General features: G+C 47.7%; 2 protein-coding genes across 6 annotated transcripts in view; one reads left to right on the forward strand and one right to left on the reverse strand.

The window, feature by feature from the left end:
* Window positions 1-4456: 4456 nt before the first annotated feature.
* Window positions 4457-5475, forward strand: cebpd (CCAAT enhancer binding protein delta). Its single transcript, XM_066682515.1, has one exon. The coding sequence runs from the start codon at window positions 4496-4498 to the stop codon at window positions 5306-5308; it is 813 nt and encodes a 270-aa protein (XP_066538612.1). The 5' UTR covers window positions 4457-4495; the 3' UTR covers window positions 5309-5475.
* A 207-nt stretch (window positions 5476-5682) lies between these two features.
* spidr (scaffold protein involved in DNA repair) overlaps window positions 5683-19261 on the reverse strand; it is a 57272-nt gene continuing 43693 nt past the window's right edge. For 2 of the 5 annotated variants that reach the window (XM_066682514.1, XM_066682512.1), the window contains 8 exons: window positions 18697-18819; window positions 18516-18575; window positions 17038-17221; window positions 15989-16114; window positions 13547-13640; window positions 11118-11229; window positions 10190-10240; window positions 5683-7826 (listed from right to left, as the gene is read on the reverse strand). In XM_066682514.1, the coding sequence (XP_066538611.1) occupies window positions 7713-7826; window positions 10190-10240; window positions 11118-11229; window positions 13547-13640; window positions 15989-16114; window positions 17038-17221; window positions 18516-18575; window positions 18697-18819 (864 nt within the window). In that variant the 3' untranslated portion in view covers window positions 5683-7712. Of the gene's footprint in view, window positions 7827-10189; window positions 10241-11116; window positions 11230-12834; window positions 12993-13546; window positions 13641-15988; window positions 16115-17037; window positions 17222-18515; window positions 18576-18696; window positions 18820-19261 lie in introns of those variants that run through there. The other 3 variants (XM_066682513.1, XR_010804326.1, XR_010804325.1) reach the window with 3 other exon arrangements.

The raw sequence follows: 19261 nt of genomic DNA on the forward strand, positions 1-19261 counted from the left end.
GAATGTGTGAGTGCGTGTCGCCCTGTGAAGGAATGGCGCCCCCTCCAGGGTGTGTTCCCACCTTGAGCCCAGTGATTCCGGATAGGCTCCGGACCCATCGCCGCCCTGAACTGGATAAGGGTTACAGACAATGAATGAATGAATGAATGAAATTGTCATTTCAGTGCCAAAGGGTTGCACACTTTTAACTTTATTACTTTTACTAAGCTATAGCCTCTAATGCTAACCAGATCATCCCTGAGCAGTGCTCAGAACGGCCTTTACTCGTCAAAGAGAGAGAGAACAGAACAGAACAGTGTCTGTAGCCTGAGCTTTGCTAGATTAGTGAATAAAACATAGCTTAAAATATCTTAACTTTCCTGAGAACGTTTAGTGGTTTAGCCGTTGGAGATGTGAAATAACACGGGGGAAAGCCCTGGTTTGAACATGGGTTTGTTTTTTAAACGAAAAATCAAGATACTGCCACAAAACACCCAGAGGAAAGAAGTATCAAAAAGGAGATCTTCTTAATTCAGCGGTTATTTCTCATAAGTCTCCTGCTGCTGAGATGTATTTCCTGAGACAAACTGTGCTGAGATGTGCCCCACGAACTCAACCCTAATCTCTCCTTTATCTCTCTCATGTTCTCTTTTTGACTCCACTCCGTCCGAATTTTAATGGAATCACTGTTAAGTTTCCTGAGCCATTACCAATAAACATGTGAGCAGTGAAATTATCCTCTGGGTAAAGACACTTTCACTGTTCTGTCAAGAAAAATGCAGGCTAGCTTTAATGTGACTACACTCTCAGAAAAAAAGGTACTGTGTTCAAGTCCAGTTGTGTTCCCTAAAGGTTCATTACATTCTCTTCTCCAGAAGGAGAGGGGGATCTCTGTAATCTTTCATTATACAACTGTGGAGAATAAAAGAACACAATAAAAGTCCCGGAGATGAAACGGAGCGAACGACATCAGCACAACTTTAAAATCTATATAATCTTAAAAATTATAGAGTATGTTACAATTATGTCCCTTAAAGGGAACATCTGCGATTGTGGGGAAACAGTTCTCTCTGGTTTGTTTACATTCAGATGCTCCACATTTTTTAAGGTGGAACAGTGAGTTTGAGGAGAATAACGACTGTACCTTGTTGGTGTCTGAAGTGTAAATTGTCTGTAAGTGTTTATTCACTGTTTGAATTCCCACAGAAACTCATGTGTAACTCGAGGTGTTTAGTTTGTAGCACTGTCGCTAACGCAGTTCTCCTTCTCCAGAGTTTGGAGACATTTCCACCTTAAGTGATCTGTAACTGTAAAAATAAGTCAGTGTTACCCCCCTATGGAGCAGGAACAGAGCAACATCCTCATCTCAGTTGGTGCTTTTCAGCGTTTAGAGTCTCTCCGTTGTCTAAAAACCTCCAGATGGCGTTTCTCTGCCGTGAGCAGAGAGAGAGAAAGCCTAGCACCGGACCCAGACACTTTGTTTTTTTACCTATTTACAGACACTGGGGCTTCGTAAACACATTAGAGCGGTTTCCAGAGCAGCACATGGAGAGGACACACAGTCATAAAAAGTGTTTTTGATTACAGTCGTGAATGCTGCCTTCAATGATAAATATGTACCTTAGAGGGGACCACCACAGTGACAGAGAGTATCACAGTCAGGACTGAGATGAGATGAGGTCACTGTTATCGGTTCCTGTGAATAGTTCCACTCCGAAGTGATTTTGTGAATAACAATAAAATAAGGCTGAAATAAGGGTGATTGTGTAGACTGGAATAAGGGTGGTTGTGTAGACTGGAATAATGGTGGTTGTGTAGACTGGAATAAGGGTGGTTGTATAGACTGGTATAAGATTAGTTCTGTAGACTGGAATAAGGGTGGTTGTGTAGACTGGAATAATGGTGGTTGTGTAGACTGGAATAAGGGTGGTTGTGTAGACTGGAATAAGGGTGGTTGTGTAGACTGGTATAAGATTAGTTCTGTAGACTGGAATAAGGGTGTTTGTGTAGACTGGAATAAGGGTGGTTGTGTAGACTGGTATAAGATTAGTTGTGTAGACTGGAATAAGGGTGGTTGTATAGACTGGTATAAGATTAGTTGTGTAGACTGGAATAAGGGTGGTTGTGTAGACTGGAATAAGGGTGGTTGTATAGACTGGTATAAGATTAGTTGTGTAGACTGGAATAAGGGTGGTTGTGTAGACTGGAATAAGGGTGGTTGTGTAGACTGGTATAAGATTAGTTCTGTAGACTGGAATAAGGGTGGTTGTGTAGACTGGAATAAGGGTGGTTGTGTAGACTGGTATAAGATTAGTTGTGTAGACTGGAATAAGGGTGGTTGTATAGACTGGTATAAGATTAGTTGTGTAGACTGGAATAAGGGTGGTTGTATAGACTGGTATAAGGGTGGTTGTATAGACTGGTATAAGATTAGTTGTGTAGACTGGAATAAGGGTGGTTGTATAGACTGGTATAAGATTAGTTGTGTAGACTGGAATAAGGGTGGTTGTGTAGACTGGAATAAGGGTGGTTGTATAGACTGGTATAAGATTAGTTGTGTAGACTGGAATAAGGGTGGTTGTATAGACTGGTATAAGGGTGGTTGTATAGACTGGTATAAGATTAGTTGTGTAGACTGGAATAAGGGTGGTTGTATAGACTGGTATAAGATTAGTTGTGTAGACTGGAATAAGGGTGGTTGTGTAGACTGGAATAAGGGTGGTTGTATAGACTGGTATAAGATTAGTTGTGTAGACTGGAATAAGGGTGGTTGTGTAGACTGGAATAAGGGTGGTTGTGATCACAGTTTAGACCCGTCTGGTTCTCTGGTCTTTACTCAGCACGCTATCGAGGACAGTGTAACACGCTGTAAAGGACTGCACTGTGCCGTTATGTTCATTTGAGGTGCTCAGCTCTTTCTGGAACTGCTTTAACATGACACGCCCACAGACTCAGTCACAGCTCGTACTGAAAAACCTGCTCTTCTTTGGTTCCAGCTGCGAACAAACCATTGTGGTTTATGAACCTATTTATGTCTGAGGAAAAGCGCTATCTTGGGTTTGGATCAAATCCCCTCCTATCGGCTTCGACCTACCTTTCCCCTTTAGATACGAAACACAGACCAGTACACAGCACTCTCCCAAACTCAAAGTACATTCTTTAGTGCGTAATATTATTTTATTTGAAAACAGGACCTAAAATGAAAATCTCCTTTTTCACTGCATGTTCACATTAAAATGTGAATCTGGAGCCCACCAACCCTCACACTGTGAAACAAGACCCCCCAGCCTCTTTTTCTGTGCGCTGCCTGAGTCAGAAACACAGGGTAAAACGAGCCGCTCTGATCCTACTCCGCTTCTGACACCAAGTGCAGAGACTTTAGAATGGCCCCGCCCCCTCGTCTGAGTCTGTCCAATCACAGCGCTGGACCCGTGTTTATGTGAGAGCACAGAGACGAGGTTAAACTCAGCAAAACAGACACAATGAGCGCGGAGAAATAAGAGCACTGAGTAAAAACGGAGAAGAAAGAGAACAGAGTGAAAACGGCTAAAAACCAGAGCTTCTGCTCCTCGCTCCTCACTGCTGTGCGCTCGGGGTCGGGGTGAACAGCGAGCGGCTCATTATCATTTAAAGGAACAGGTGCTGAAAGCGGGCGTTCTGAACAGGGGCTGTTTACACAGGGGGAGAACACTGCTGTGGGGCTCGTGGGGTTTGGACCAAAGCGGGTCACAGACGTTTCATTAAGAAACAGAACTGTGTTCCACTGTGGAGACGAGGGGGCTGTGCCAACTTTAAAGCTAAAGCGTTATGGTTATGATGATTTAAAATCAGGTCTGTCCAAGAAATGTGGGGCATTGTCCAGGTTTTTGTACCACAGCAGGACCCCAGGGAGCCAGGGAGGTGGTGTGTGTGCTCCACAAAGCAGGGTTCATCAGTTTAAGCCCAAAGATGAGGAGTGTGAAACAGGAATGTGTCTAAACTCCTTGGGCTTCAGTTTTGTGGCTAACTCACAGCCTACACCCCAGACTGGTCCTGGGACGGCTCGAGGAGAAGGGGTTCGGACTTGTTTCTCTTCTGTAAAGTTTAATCGCGATCGTCGTGCGGGGGGTGGAGGGGGTGGGGGTCCCACCCAGCGCGCGGACCACGGGACCTGAGCCCTGTCTGTGATTGGCTGCGCGGAGGGGGCGGCGAGGCTTTGACGTAAAGCAGCTTCGAAGTATATAAACACGGATACACAGCAGGGCTTCAGGAGTGTGTGAGAGCGAACTGGAGAGGAGTGTGTGTTAATGAGGAGTGAGTGAGCTAGGAGTGAGTGTGTGTGTGTGTGTGTGTGTGAGACAGACACCTGCTGCACCGGACAGAGAGAGAGAGACAGTCATTAAAAACACAGGATTAGTTCTGCTCTTGGTTCTGGACCTGTTCTGGACTGGACCTCTCTACAGCCCTCGGTTCGGACTAGAGTGGAGATTCCCCCTAAAAGCGGTGTTCGTCCCCGTCCTGCTCGAGCCTCTCCCCCATGTGTGACCCGTACAGCGCGGATTCGCAGTGCGTCTCTCCGCCATGCGCCATGAGCTGGGCGCTGGAGCCCGCTAACTTCTACGACAACAAGCTGAGCCTGAAGGCGGCGCACCTGGACGAGGGCGAAGCGGAGGCGCAGGTGGAGGGCGGCGGCGGAGGCGCAGGTGGAGGAGGAGGAGGTGTGCTGGAGCTGAGCAACGCGCCCGCTATCTACGACGACGAGAGCGCCATAGACTTCAGCGTCTACATCGACTCCGTCTCCTCGGCGCCGAGCTTCGAACTGTGCCACGACGAGCTGTTCGCGGACCTCTTCAACAGCGCCGTGAAGCACGAGAGGGCGGCCGACTACTTCCAGCTGCACGCCGCCCCCGCCGCCTTTTCCACGCCGGTGAAGCAGGAGACGGAGTGGAGCGACGGAGACGCGGAGGGAACCGAAGGATCCGCGTCCTTGCCATCGCAGATCGAGACGTGCGCGCAGACGGCGGTGAGCCTGCTTCACACCAGCCCGCCCCCCGCGCCCCCCACGCCGCCTGCCACCCCGGAGCCCCCGCCGCGCAGAGGCACTCGAGACAGAACCAAGAAGTCCGTGGACCGGCTGAGCCCGGAGTACCGGCAGCGGCGGGAGCGCAACAACATCGCCGTGCGCAAGAGCCGCGACAAGGCCAAGCGGCGCAACATGGAGATGCAGCATAGACTCTTGGAGCTGAGCGCGGACAACGAGCGCCTGCGCAAAAGCGTGGAGCAGCTCACGCGCGAGCTCGCAAGCCTGAGGAGCTTCTTCAAGCAGTTGCCCGAGGGGGGCGAACGGTGACAGCAGTCAAAGTGCCCCCCAAACCCCGCCCCCCTGCGCCTCCTGTAAGGACCCGCCGGGACACCGTACCTCAGAGACTCGAATGGACTTTAAACCTCCACAGTTTCACCCCTTCCCCAGTCCCCTGATCTTCTGCCCCCCGTCTGCAGCCTCTACCCCAGTCCCCTGCCCCCTGATCTGTTGCTCCTGCCCTTGCCTCTGCCCCAGCCCCGCCCCCCCCCCTCCCCCCGTGTCTGTGAATATTTATTCTTGTGCCTTGGTACTTCTCTTTATTTTTGTAAACTCCTGAACCGTGTATCGACGCAGAGCATGTTGGACATTTTATATAAATATTTGTACAGAAAAGTGGGAATATTGTAAAAAGTTTTAATAAAATCCCAAACTGAACCAGTGCCTCCGTGCGGTGTGCGTGCGCCTGCGTCTGCGTCTGCGCAGACAGCCCAGAAACAGCTGGAAAAGAGTGGTGTTGGCTTGGATTAAAAAGGCGACTGCAGCGAGAGTACGCTCTTAAAAACAGGGTTCTCCTTCTGTTTAGAACCGGCCCCAGGCTCCGACGGAGAATGAGTTACAACAGAAAAGCTCTTTACTGCACATTGTCCATCGGTCTGTAGGAGAGAACCTGCAGGTGGTTCTAGACATTAATTTGTGGTTCTTAACAGAACCACTGGCATAGCAATGAGCACTGGAACCTTTTTCTTAAAGAACGATAGTTTCTCCAAGGGTTCTTTAGTAAAGATGATGCATTTATGTAGAACCCTGAATTCTTGGCATGATTAAAGGGTTCTTTACACAGTGAAAGGGTTCTTTAGACTGATAGAGAATGTGCTACAGATGGTTCTATTTGGCACCTTTTAGAAAAGGGTTCTGTACGGCTCCAGAAGCAGTTCTTCTGTTGACATTGTAACTGTAGAAGAGCTTTTCATGAACCTTCCACGAATGTGACAATGGCTTTCACAAGGCACAGAACCCTCTAATCATGCAGTGACCTTTACGTGTTCATGGTTCTATATAGAACCATTTTCATTTGTAAAGAACCCTTAAAGAACCATGATTTTTAACAGTGTAGTTGAGCAAAACTTGAGGTACTGTACTGAGCGACATAAAAAGGGTTCTATATTGTTCCAAACAGGTTCTGTGTAGACGAGGCTCTTCAGACCGATGGAGAACCTGCTGTGGTTCTTTACACAGCAATATGTTACGTGTCCTTTTTGGTGCTAGATACAAACATAAAATCACATCCTCCATCCAACTGAAGAACCAATTCACCAAGCTAAGGGTTCTCTATAAAGAACAAGCAGTTCCAAACGGAACCATTGCCTTTAACGAGGAACCCTTGAAGAAACTTGTAGAAGTGTGAGGTCGAGAGAAAGAGGCTTTTAGTGCAGAACTTTACAAAAGACTTCTTCAAGGGTTCTGATAAAAAGGCAGTGGTTCCCTTTAGAACCTACAGTTCTATACTCTTCTACTTACTTTTTAGCACCGTCTGAAACAAGCGATAACACTCAGAACAACACACACACACACACACACCACCATCCAGGAGATCAAACACAGGACGCAGGGACTAGGATTTAAGACATAAACCTTAAATAAGGTTCTCCAAGGGTTCTTGATAGAAAGGCAATGGTCGTGTTTAGAACCATGATTCTGTGTGTGGTGATGAAATGATGGAGAAGGGGTTACACACACACACACACACACACACACACACAGATACAGGGTTTTAATTGGACTGCACATTTTCGAATATGGTCTAGAACTAAACGCTCTTAAAAAAACATTTCCTTTAATAAAGAACCCTGGCGGAACCTATTTAAAAGTGAAGTCAAAAGCCACAGGACAGACGTTCTCCCACAGACACGCTTTCAGAGTAAAATGTACCTGAAAATACTAAAAAAACGGATCTAAAAATCATTCATTCCTTTAAAGTTTAATCTGAAGACGCTGAAAACACAGTGGCTCACTTAGAACTTACTTTATATAAATTATAAATAGAATAAACGGCTGTAATTATACGTCTCTAATTCTGTCACACAGTAAACACCTGGCCGTAAACAACCAGGTGGTCAGTCTGGGTGGGACTGCACTATTTTTATTTCAGGTGCAGTGTGCCAAAACAAACACACACACACACACTTCACAAGCATCGGCACAGATGATACACCACAGACTCAGCCGTGAGGTCCTGAGCTGGTGTCTCTGCAGGTAACAGGTACAACACACAGCATCTCTTTCTTCCAGTGGCTGATTTGAGAGTAGTGTTTGGAGTGGGATGGTGCTCATCTGTGGGCAGCTGTATCCTCTTTTAGCTCCGCCCTCATCACCACAGACACCTCGGCTTCTCTAGACGATGGCACACAAACACGAGTCTAAAATGTTTCCGAAGATGTTCCTGTGAAGAGTTTTAAAGAAGGATCTCCTCCAGACTCATCCAAAGGCTGGAGGTCCTGCTGACGACATGGATGAATGCACTGAGGGGGCCGAGCTTCTTCCTGAGTACGGTCTCCACCTCGTAGCCCTGTCAGACACAGAGAATACACACACAAGCTGCTGAACATGAGCTATCAAACACAGTTAGGATCAGCGTGTCCTCTGAGGAACATGAGCTTTATGTGTATCTCAAGACCTTGATCACAGATGAGGATGAAGCCGAATCCTACGTTACTATGTGTTTTTTCGTGTGACGTAATTGTAATTCAAAATGCAAACATCCCCCCACTCATTTTATTATAACTCATGTGTATAACTCATGTGTAATCATTCATTCATTGTCTGTAGCCCTTATCCAGTTCAGGACGGGGGTGGATCCGCAGAACCCACTCAGACACAGAGAGAACACACCACACTCCTCACAAACAGTCACCAGGAGGTAACCCACACAGACACAGAGAACACACCACACTCCTCACAGACAGTCACCCAGAGGAAACCCACGCAGACACAGAGAGAACACACCACACTCCTCACAGACAGTCACCCAGAGGAAACCCACGCAGACACAGAGAGAACACACCACACTCCTCACAGACAGTCACCCAGAGGAAACCCACGCAGACACAGAGAGAACACACCACACTCCTCACAGACAGTCACCCAGAGGAAACCCACACAGACACAGAGAACACACACCACATTCCTCACAGACAGTCACCCGGAGGAAACCCACACAGACACAGGGAGAACACACCACACTCCTCACAGACAGTCACCCGGAGGAAACCCACACAGACACAGGGAGAACACACCACACTCCTCACAGACAGTCACCCGGAGGAAACCCACGCAGACACAGGTAGAACACACCACACTCCTCACAGACAGTCACCCGGAGGAAACCCACACAGACACAGAGAACACACACCACACTCCTCACAGACAGTCACCCGGAGGAAACCCACACAGACACAGGGAGAACACACCACACTCCTCACAGACAGTCACCCGGAGGAAACCCACACAGACACAGGGAGAACACACCACACTCCTCACAGACAGTCACCCGGAGGAAACCCACTCAGACACAGAGAGAACACACCACACTCCTCACAAACAGTCACCCGGAGGAAACCCACACAGACACAGAGAACACACCACATTCCTCACAGACAGTCACCCAGAGGAAACCCACTCAGACACAGAGAGAACACACCACACTCCTCACAAACAGTCACCCGGAGGAAACCCACACAGACACAGGGAGAACACACCACACTCCTCACAGACAGTCACCCAGAGGAAACCCACGCAGACACAGAGAGAACACACCACACTCCTCACAGACAGTCACCCAGAGGAAACCCACACAGACACAGAGAACACACACCACACTCCTCACAGACAGTCACCCGGAGGAAACCCACACAGACACAGGTAGAACACACCACACTCCTCACAGACAGTCACCCGGAGGAAACCCACACAGACACAGGGAGAACACACCACACTCCTCACAGACAGTCACCCGGAGGAAACTCACGCAGACACAGGGAGAACACACCACACTCCTCACAGACAGTCACCCGGAGGAAACCCACGCAGACACAGAGAGAACACACCACACTCCTCACAGACAGTCACCCAGAGGAAACCCACGCAGACACAGAGAGAACACACCACACTCCTCACAGACAGTCACCCAGAGGAAACCCACACAGACACAGAGAACACACACCACACTCCTCACAGACAGTCACCCGGAGGAAACCCACACAGACACAGGTAGAACACACCACACTCCTCACAGACAGTCACCCGGAGGAAACCCACACAGACACAGGGAGAACACACCACACTCCTCACAGACAGTCACCCGGAGGAAACTCACGCAGACACAGGGAGAACACACCACACTCCTCACAGACAGTCACCCGGAGGAAACCCACGCAGACACAGAGAGAACACACCACACTCCTCACAGACAGTCACCCGGAGGAAACCCACGCAGACACAGAGAGAACACACCACACTCCTCACAGACAGTCACCCGGAGGAAACCCACGCAGACACAGGGAGAACACACCACACTCCTCACAGACAGTCACCTGGAGGAAACCCACGCAGACACAGAGAGAACAGACCACACTCCTCACAGACAGTCACCCGGAGGAAACCCACGTGGAGTATTTGAGTCTGAAATTACAATTATACCTTACACTATTTAAAATGCATTTTTACACAGAATGTCTAATGAAGACTCATCACTGACTTTACATATTAGTCCAAGGCTAGAATTAATCCCTAAATCCTTGACTCCAGTTAACGAAAGAGAAAGTGTCAAGGGGCACCAGCAGATCACAAAGACAAGGATCCACAGCTGAGAAGAAGAAGAAGAAGAAGAAGAAGAAGAAGAAGAAGAGACTCAGAAGGTGATAAGGTTCTCACCTCAGCAAGTTCCGTTGAGTTCAAGAGGCGCAGGATGGACATCTGCTGTAGCTGATAAAAACAGAACACGCTTGCTTACAAATCAACATCACGGCTTCACATTAAACTCCAGCAGCACTGCTGTGTCTGATCCACTCTACACCAGCACAACACACACTAACACACCACCACCACGTCAGTGTCACTGCAGCGCTGAGAATGATCCACCACCACATCACACCTGCTCTGTGGGGGTCCTGAGCGCTGGAGAACAGAGGGGGAAGAGGGATAATAAAGTATGCAGAGCTACAGATGAACTACAGAGTGAGCGGAGTGGACAATGAGTGCAGATACAAGGTGGTAGATTTAATGCCACGGCTGACTGATGTGTATTCTCCATGTCTTGGTTTAGAGCAGTGCTTCTGAACTGATTTGAGACTGTGGGTCCCCAGGTGAGACCAGGTGAGGCCCACTGCTCGGGAGGATTAGCCACTGTGTAAATCTCAGACGACATGAGGGCAGTGATGTGATTTACAGAACAACACCAAAGACCAGGACCTTGTTGGAGCACGTTTGAGTAATGAACCATGCTTCTACAAACACATAGGTTTCTGTGCATCCCACAGTTTTTGTAATGCATCGCTGCCATGAAAACAAGTGCTGTACTGTGACTCAGTATAGAACACAGTTCTGACACTCTTCTAATCCAAATGATCTACTGTCAATCTCACTTTCATAAGAGACACGCACCGGTGCTATCTCAGACTTCTAGGAAATAAAGTGGGAGGATAGTAATCAACCCCTCGAAAAAGCTCTTACACCCGGCGAACAACATCTGATTATTTCTCATCTTCCTTTTTCTTCTGAAACAGGTTGTTAGTGTCTAATACGAACATAATATTTACACAGACGCACGAACACACACAAATACGCCTTGATACAAACGCACCTTAACTTTAACAGTGCAGTGACTCATCGAGGGGCAACTAACAAACACTTCCAGCTGCATCTTCGTGGTGGGTTTGTCCACTGCTCCACAGCTGACACACAGCAGTGCATCCCTGAAAACACACAACACACACAGAGCGAAGGTGGGACAGAAGACTGGACTTTGTATTTGTTCAGACTCCTACAGAGGACTGAAATATTCATAATTTAATGCTTAAAAACATACGCACAGCACCAGTCAAAAGTTTGGACACCCACTCAGGGAGGGTCTCCTTTGTTTTTGGGCCGTTTTCCACATGTTGTGAATGTACAGCACCGGTCAAAAGTGTGGACACCTTCTCATTCAGTGGTTTTTCTTTGTTTTTTATTATTTTCTTCATTGTAAATGAATGTGGAAGACATTAAAACTATGAAGGAACACATATGGAGTGATGTAGTAAACAGAGAAGTGTTAAAGAAAGCAGAATGTGTTTTATACTTTAGACTCTTCACAGTAGCCCCCTGTTGCTTTGACGACAGCTTCACACACTCTCTCCGTTCTCTCAGTCGGCTTCATGAGGTCGTCACCGGGAACGGTTTTCAGTGAACAGCTGTGGCCTCGTCGAGAGTTAATCTGTAGAACCGCTCCCTTCTGAATGTGTCTGAGACTGTAACTGGGGCTGTGCAGAGGTAGGGGCTGGTACACAGCTCTATACAGTGACTAGCTCTACTCCACCAATCACTGATGAGGAGGTGTGTCCAAACTTTTGACTGGTGCTGTGTTTAAATTTTAAAAACTGGGAAAAAGAAAGGTGGATTTACTGAGTTGACCCTAAACTCGTGGTTGTTCTCGTGGTGTTAGTTAGTGTGGGCATCTGTGGGCTGGTGCTACAGATCTGGGCAGTGTGTGTTCTCCTCTGGTGTGTTGAGCTGCTCTGTGTTGTGTTTTAGCTCCATCTCACGTGTTTCAGAGGAAGCAAGTGTCCCCCAACTCCCGATTGGGATTGAGGGGACACTTTTTTGAGGGGACACTTTTTTGAGGGTGGGTTGAGGGGGAGGGCAAACTTGTTAAAAACCTGGAGCAAACCAAATATTTGTAAAAAGTGGGTTTAGCTAATAATTCAACCAGTGGCGATTGCTCTAAGACTGCAAGTGAAGCTCAGCTTCCCCTAAAATGTCAAAAAATAAGTGATTAAATATATACTGTTGTGTACATGTCATTGAATAAATATGCACTACAACGCGCTCAACTTTTGTTCAGAATCAGCTTCTTATCACTGGTAAAGACGCGGCTTTCCTCTCAATCATTCCCGCAGCTTCACAGTGCTTTAAATAGAGAGGACGCTGAGCATCCACAGAGTTCAATAGTGAAGCAGCGAAGTGCAGCGAAACGAGACGAGTCATTGGATAAATGCTGGGCTTTGTCCCGCCCATCGGACGCTCAGCGTCTCTGGGGGTCTATGGGGCAGTGGGCTGGCCTCGGCTGGCCCGGACGCTCAGCTTCTGCATGATGATTGGATGATCTGTCTGAGGCTGAATCCCTTTTTGATTGACAGTGAAATGAGCGAATCAGCGATCCTTTGGTGTAAAGATCCGTGGGAGCATTACATTTTCATTCTGTTCTGAGTTGAACCAGAGATGTTCTCTTAGCAGCATTTTCTTTGTTAAAAACGACTAGCGACAAATCGAGCTTCTGTTTCTGGTGTTTTTTTTGTAGCTGCTTGTGTTTGGAGACTGACTTCTATCACTCTTTCTGACTTCTATCACAGTTTCTGTCCAGCGGGTGCTGCTGAGCCCCTCCACCGTCACAAAGCACTCACAGGCGGACACACTTCACATGGGCCAAGGCCGTTTAAGCCTAGCTCTGCTGGCCATTGAGAGGACACTAGTCAAGTCCCTGGAAAAGAAAAGGAACGGAGGGTAGAATTTACGTACAAATAAACCAACACATTTTATGATGTAGGCCGAAATTGAGCTTCCCCTCCTTGAAAGACCAGCATCCGCCACTGAACTCAACTTATAGAAAAAGGAACTTTACGTTTGTTAAGCTTGGTTTATACTTTCATCTGAACAAGAGCAAACACTAAAAGAAAATACGGAAACCTATAACCTTCTTTAAACCAGAAAAACAAAGGAGACAAACCTTACGTTCTGTCCTCAGTGATCAGAGTTTGCTACCGTTACTGGATCCTTAAAGCCACAGTGAATACTGAACGTTTTGACAGCATCTACAGCTTAGAGCACTTACAGCTGTTTGGACACACCCCTAAACACCGTTACTGACTTATTACTGAAACACTGTACACACATCATCACCTGCAAACAGCATATACTCAGATAAACATTTATATCCTTTGGCCAATTAATGATAAAAGACTCATTAATACTTTAGATTTAAAATACGATTTATGTTTAATTATCAATCACTGATTTCGTAAATAAACGACTCACTGCTCATTCTGCACCTCCTCTAAGCAGTCGCTCCCACACTGACTGCAGGTCGGCCACGAGAACGCAGACGCTTCATCCACGTCCACCACCACCCCTGCAGAGCAGACATCACACACTGGGAGTAAGGATTAGGAGCAATATGTCACACACACACCACAGATGATGTGCACAAGGCTGCTGAACAAACCCGCTAATTACTTCATCTCTTTTAAACCCGCTGACAAAACACCAAGGCTGCTCTCCAAACACTAAGATTTCAGTTCTGGATTCGTTCCATTGTGGGTCCACATGGCTACAACCTGTCTAATAATAACCGTCTCAACGTAAGCTGAAACAGAGCTGCAGGATTAACCACACTACCATAAACCAATCAAACTTAACAAAATAGCTGTGAGGAGTGTGGTGTGTTCTCTCTGTGTCTGCGTGGGTTTCCTCCGGGTGACTGTCTGTGAGGAGTGTGGTGTGTTCTCCCTGTGTCTGCGTGGGTTTCCTCCGGGTGACTGTCTGTGAGGAGTGTGGTGTGTTCTCCCTGTGTCTGCGTGGGTTTCCTCCGGGTGACTGTCTGTGAGGAGTGTGGTGTGTTCTCCCTGTGTCTGTGTGGGTTTACTCCGGGTGACTGTCTGTGAGGAGTGTGGTGTGTTCTCCCTGTGTCTGTGTGGGTTTACTCCGGGTGACTATCTGTGAGGAGTGTGGTGTGTTCTCCCTGTGTCTGTGTGGGTTTACTCCGGGTGACTATCTGTGAGGAGTGTGGTGTGTTCTCTCTGTGTCTGCGTGGGTTACCTCCGGGTGACTGTCTGTGAGGAGTGTGGTGTGTTCTCTCTGTGTCTGCATGGGTTTCCTCCGAGTGACTGTCTGTAAGGAGTGTGGTGTGTTCTCCCTGTGTCTGTGTGGGTTTCCTCTGGGTGACTGTCTGTGAGGAGTGTGGTGTGTTCTCTCTGTGTCTGCTTGGGTTTCCTCCGGGTGACTGTCTGTGAGGAGTGTGGTGTGTTCTCTCTGTGTCTGTGTGGGTTTCCTCCGGGTGACTGTCTGTGAGGAGTGTGGTGTGTTCTCCCTGTGTCTGTGTGGGTTTCCTCTGGGTGACTGTCTGTAAGGAGTGTGGTGTGTTCTCCTGTGTCTGTGTGGGTTTCCTCCAGGTGTTCTGGTTTCCTCCCACACTCCAAAAACACACGTTAGTAGGTGGATTGGTGACTCAAAAGTGTCCGTAGGTGTGAGTGTGTGAGTGAATGTGTGAGTGTGTGTCGCTCTTTGAAGGACTGGCGCCCCCTCGAGGGTGTGTTCCCGCCTTGTGCCCAGTGATTCCGGGTAGGCTCCGGACCCACCACCGCCCTGAACTGGATAAGGGTTACAGACAATGAATGAATCCACACACTAAAACCACAGACAGTTGAAGTGACTGACACTGATGATCTGGTTACAGAGCGCCCTGTTGAGGGGGGCAGCGAGGGGGTATATCAATAGTGTAATATCTCCAATCCCAACAGGGCTTTATAAACAAGTACATCCAAGTGCACGGAGGCCCTTTATGTAACAGGGTAGTTATGACTGATAAGATAAACTGAAGGTGTAAGACTTTTCTGACAGATGTTCTGCCTTATCTCTTTAAACACACACCTACCCAAAGTCCAACTCTTCACACACCAGCAAAGAAAGCTGTGATTCACATGTTAGAAGAACAGAAATTTGTACGATCTAATACACGTTTCTCAAAGTGTGGGGCACGTAGTTACTGCAGGTGGGGCACAAGGAATCTGAAGAAATGTGTCTGTCTTTATTAATGCCTTTCTGTTTTGCCTATAAAGCTTACTCAGTAAAAAGCACTCACTCACAATGGATAGGCCTTTAATGTACTAAGATTAGATAGAGACCAGAAAAACATGCACACACACACACATACACACACGCACATACACACACGCACATACACACACGCACATACACACACGCACATACACACACACACATACACACACACACACACACACACACACACACACAGACGCACATACCCACACACACATACCCACACACACACACACTCATATACACACACACACACACACACACAGACACAGTTTCTGCAGTGACACTGACGTGGTGGTGGTGTGTTAGTGTGTGTTGTGCTGGTGTAGAGTGGATCAGACACAGCAGTGCTGCTGGAGTTTTTAAACCCTGTGTCCACTCTCTGTCCACTCTGTGAGACACTCCTCCCTCGTTGGTCCACCTTGTAGATGTAGAGTCAGAGACAGTAGCTCATCTGTCGCTGCACAGTGTGTGTCGCTCGTCCTCTAGTCCTTCATCAGTGACACAGGACGCTGTCGGCTGGATGTTTTTGGTCGGCGGACTGTTCTCAGTCCAGACACTGAGGGGTTTAAAAACTCCAGGAGCACCACTTGATCTGCACCAATGTATGAGCTTCAGGGGTTATGTAGGGAATGTACAGACCTTCAACACTGCAGAGAGTACAGGGTGCGCTCTCCAGACTCAGCTGGTCCAGCAGAACGGGCTTCGGGTTTAGAACCTGCTCAGAGTCCAGCTGGATCACAGTCTGCCCCCAGCAAAATATCTGACCTGCAGTACAAGATAACGTAGAGGAAAATACCTTTCATGATCAAAAGATTTGAAAATCAGGAATCTCACACCAGCCCGTCCTGGTCAGAGCTGTGTAAGATCGGACCTCACTGAACAACACACAAACTCTTTATCTTTTGACTCATAAACCTTTTCAGTAACAATGCAACAGGTGGAGATCTGAGCGCAGTTGATGAATCAGCTTCAGCGTCGAACATCAAGACCCGCCCACCAATTCTTCATTTACAAATAATTTATATGAAGAATGCCATAATCCATACAGATGTTTCAGTAGTGAGCTTTTGAAAAGATGTAGTTCAGAGGCTCATGAAACAACGGCTCCACTCATTGGTGGTGTGGGAGTGCACTGCGCCCCCTACTGTCCAAACTGTATAGAGTTAAACTGAGGGCGTTTTGAGGAAATAAACAGTGGAGTAAACGGAGCGTGCTGATTGGTCGGAGACAGTAGAATGGTGTGATGGAGGTGTGTGACGGTGTAAACAGTGTGTTACTGCAGTGGATTAGAGGCTGTGGCTCCACCCACTGTGGTGGAGTTTGTGGGCGGAGTCAGTCGTATGAAATAAAAGCAGTGTAACACGTCTTTAAACGGAACGTGGAGGAAGAGCAGCGTGTGTTTATATCAGTGCACGTGGAAACATAACTCCACCCACTTTTGGACTGGAGCATTGTGTGCTTCTGTTCTTATTGTTTTGGCTTTTTCTATTGATAACGATGTTAAACGTTTGTGCTCAGATTTACGTGCTCTCCATCAGATGGGGGTTTGATCAGAGAAACTCAGCAGAGATGGAGCTGCTTTGACATTACTTCATTTTCAGAATTGAGATGAGGTTCAACTGAAAGTATCTTTAACAGCATTAATTCGTCGTGTCTCAAATGTAAAGCACCCTTTAAAGGCAGCTTACCATTCTCTGTGGTTACGTCTTTAAATACCAGTGTGGGTCTGAGATGGAGGGATGTAAGAGCCTGTCTGACAGAGGCCTGGAGCAGGCACGAGGACCTCACAAACACAGGCAGAGTTCTGCTATCGCTCCCTGTTCTCTGCAGGCTGCGGTCCGTCACAAACAGCAAGAGGTCCTCTCCCTCACTCTGTACACAATCAATCAACCGTTATCTTCACTCAGAACAACACCGAGGATGACCCTCATTTACAAGTTAATCAGATTAAAGTGAACAGAACTTCATCAATACATTTATAAGATAAATTAAGCAAAGTAAAGAATTAAGAGAACAATAAAGAATAAATGTTTCATCATAAAAGGACAAGTAGGAAAATTAAACTGAAAACAGTTACGTTACAGAACTATAACAAAATTAAATCATTGGGGAGAGAAAAATAAAAATACAACTAATAACTTGATAAAAACTTTAACTAGAAAAGAAAGAAGAGAAGGTTAAAATCTGCTAAACTCTGTCACTGACTGTCTGAGGGTAGCTGTGTCTGAGGTTAGCTGTGTCTGAGGTTAGCTGTGTCTGAGGGCAGCTGTGTCTGAGGGCAGCTGTGTCTGAGGGCAGCTGTGTCTGAGGGCAGCTGTGTCTGAGGGCAGCTGTGTCTGAGGCTAGCTGAGTCTGAGGGCAGCTGTGTCTGAGGGCAGCTGTGTCTGAGGGCAGCTGTGTCTGAGGGCAGCTGTGTCTGAGGGCAGCTGTGTCTGAGGCTAGCTGAGTCTGAGGGCAGCTGTGTCTGAGGGCAGCTGTGTCTGAGGGCAGCTGTGTCTGAGGGCAGCTGTGTCTGAGGGCAGCTGAGTCTGAGAGCAGCTGTGTCTGAGAGCAGCTGTGTCTGAGGGCAGCTGTGTCTGAGGGCAGCCGTGTCTGAAGGTAGCTGTGTCTGAAGGCAGCTGTGTCTGAGGTTAGCTGTGTCTGACGGCAGACGTGTCTGAGGCCAGCTGTGTCTGAGGCCAGCTGTGTCTGAGAGCAGCTGTGTCTGAGGCTAGCTGTGTCTGAGGGCAGCTGTGTCTGAGGTTAGCTGTGTCTGACGGCAGCCGTGTCTGAGGGCAGCCGTGTCTGAGGGCAGCCGTGTCTGAGGGCAGCTGTGTCTGAAGGTAGCCGTGTCTGAGGGCAGTTGTGTCTGAGGGTAGCTGTGTCTGAGGGCAGCTGTGTCTGAGGTTAGCTGTGTCTGACGGCAGCCGTGTCTGAGGGCAGCTGTGTCTGAAGGTAGCCGTGTCTGAGGGCAGTTGTGTCTGAGGGTAGCTGTGTCTGAGGGCAGCTGTGTCTGAGGGCAGCTATACACCGAGGGACACAGAGGTTTAAAGAATCAAGTAAATTCCAGCTTGCTGCCATCCACACACACAGTAAATAAGTCCAAATCTACACGACTTACACCGAGTAAAGATACATTACAGATGCACAAGAACAGTAGCATAAACCCCTACAAGTAAAGATTTACCTCTTCTCTCTTATACACCACAGCAGCCTTGAAACTGTACTGGCTTCCAGTCGACTCCATCTTAAAGAGAGAAACACGACAAAAACCACAGCCTCCGTTCACACCACCTCCAAACGAGCTAAAGACAACAGCTCCAGAAGAACAATCAAAGAACGTGAGTGTGCTTGTGCGCGTCTGTCACCTGTAGGACCTCCTGGAGCGTGAGAAGGACTGCTGGCCGGTACAGAGGAGACACATCTTGAGGTTGAACACAACCCTGAGGTCCAGACAGCCTATAACAGAAGCTGGGGGATGGAACGGGGTTCTACAAGAAACATCAGCATAATTAGTCTTGTTCAAATTGGTTTATCAACTGCATTCACAACTTATTCCACACTCCGTTACTCGTCTGTCATCAGGAGGGCCACAGGACACGAGTTACACCAGGCAGAAGGTTGCTGACCCTCTACAGTGAAGGGCAGTGTGTGCAAAAAAAAAACAACTTTGTGCTATTAAAAAATATTAGCGCAAAATTAAGAACTGGGAGAAAAAAATCAATCAAATTTTGTTCCTGACCAAAGAAGATGGTTAAAAGTTTAGAGGCGCTTCAAATGAAGAAGACCACTTTAACGTTCACTCATTCATTCATTCATTGTCTGTGACCCTTATCCAGTTCAGGGCGGTGGTGGGTCCAGAGTCTACCCGGAATCACTGGGAGCAAGGCAGGAACACACCCTGGAGGGGGCACCAATCCCTCACAGGCACAG

The sequence above is a fragment of the Hoplias malabaricus genome, chromosome 10 (genome assembly GCF_029633855.1).
Source record: "Hoplias malabaricus isolate fHopMal1 chromosome 10, fHopMal1.hap1, whole genome shotgun sequence".
NCBI lineage: Eukaryota > Metazoa > Chordata > Actinopteri > Characiformes > Erythrinidae > Hoplias > Hoplias malabaricus.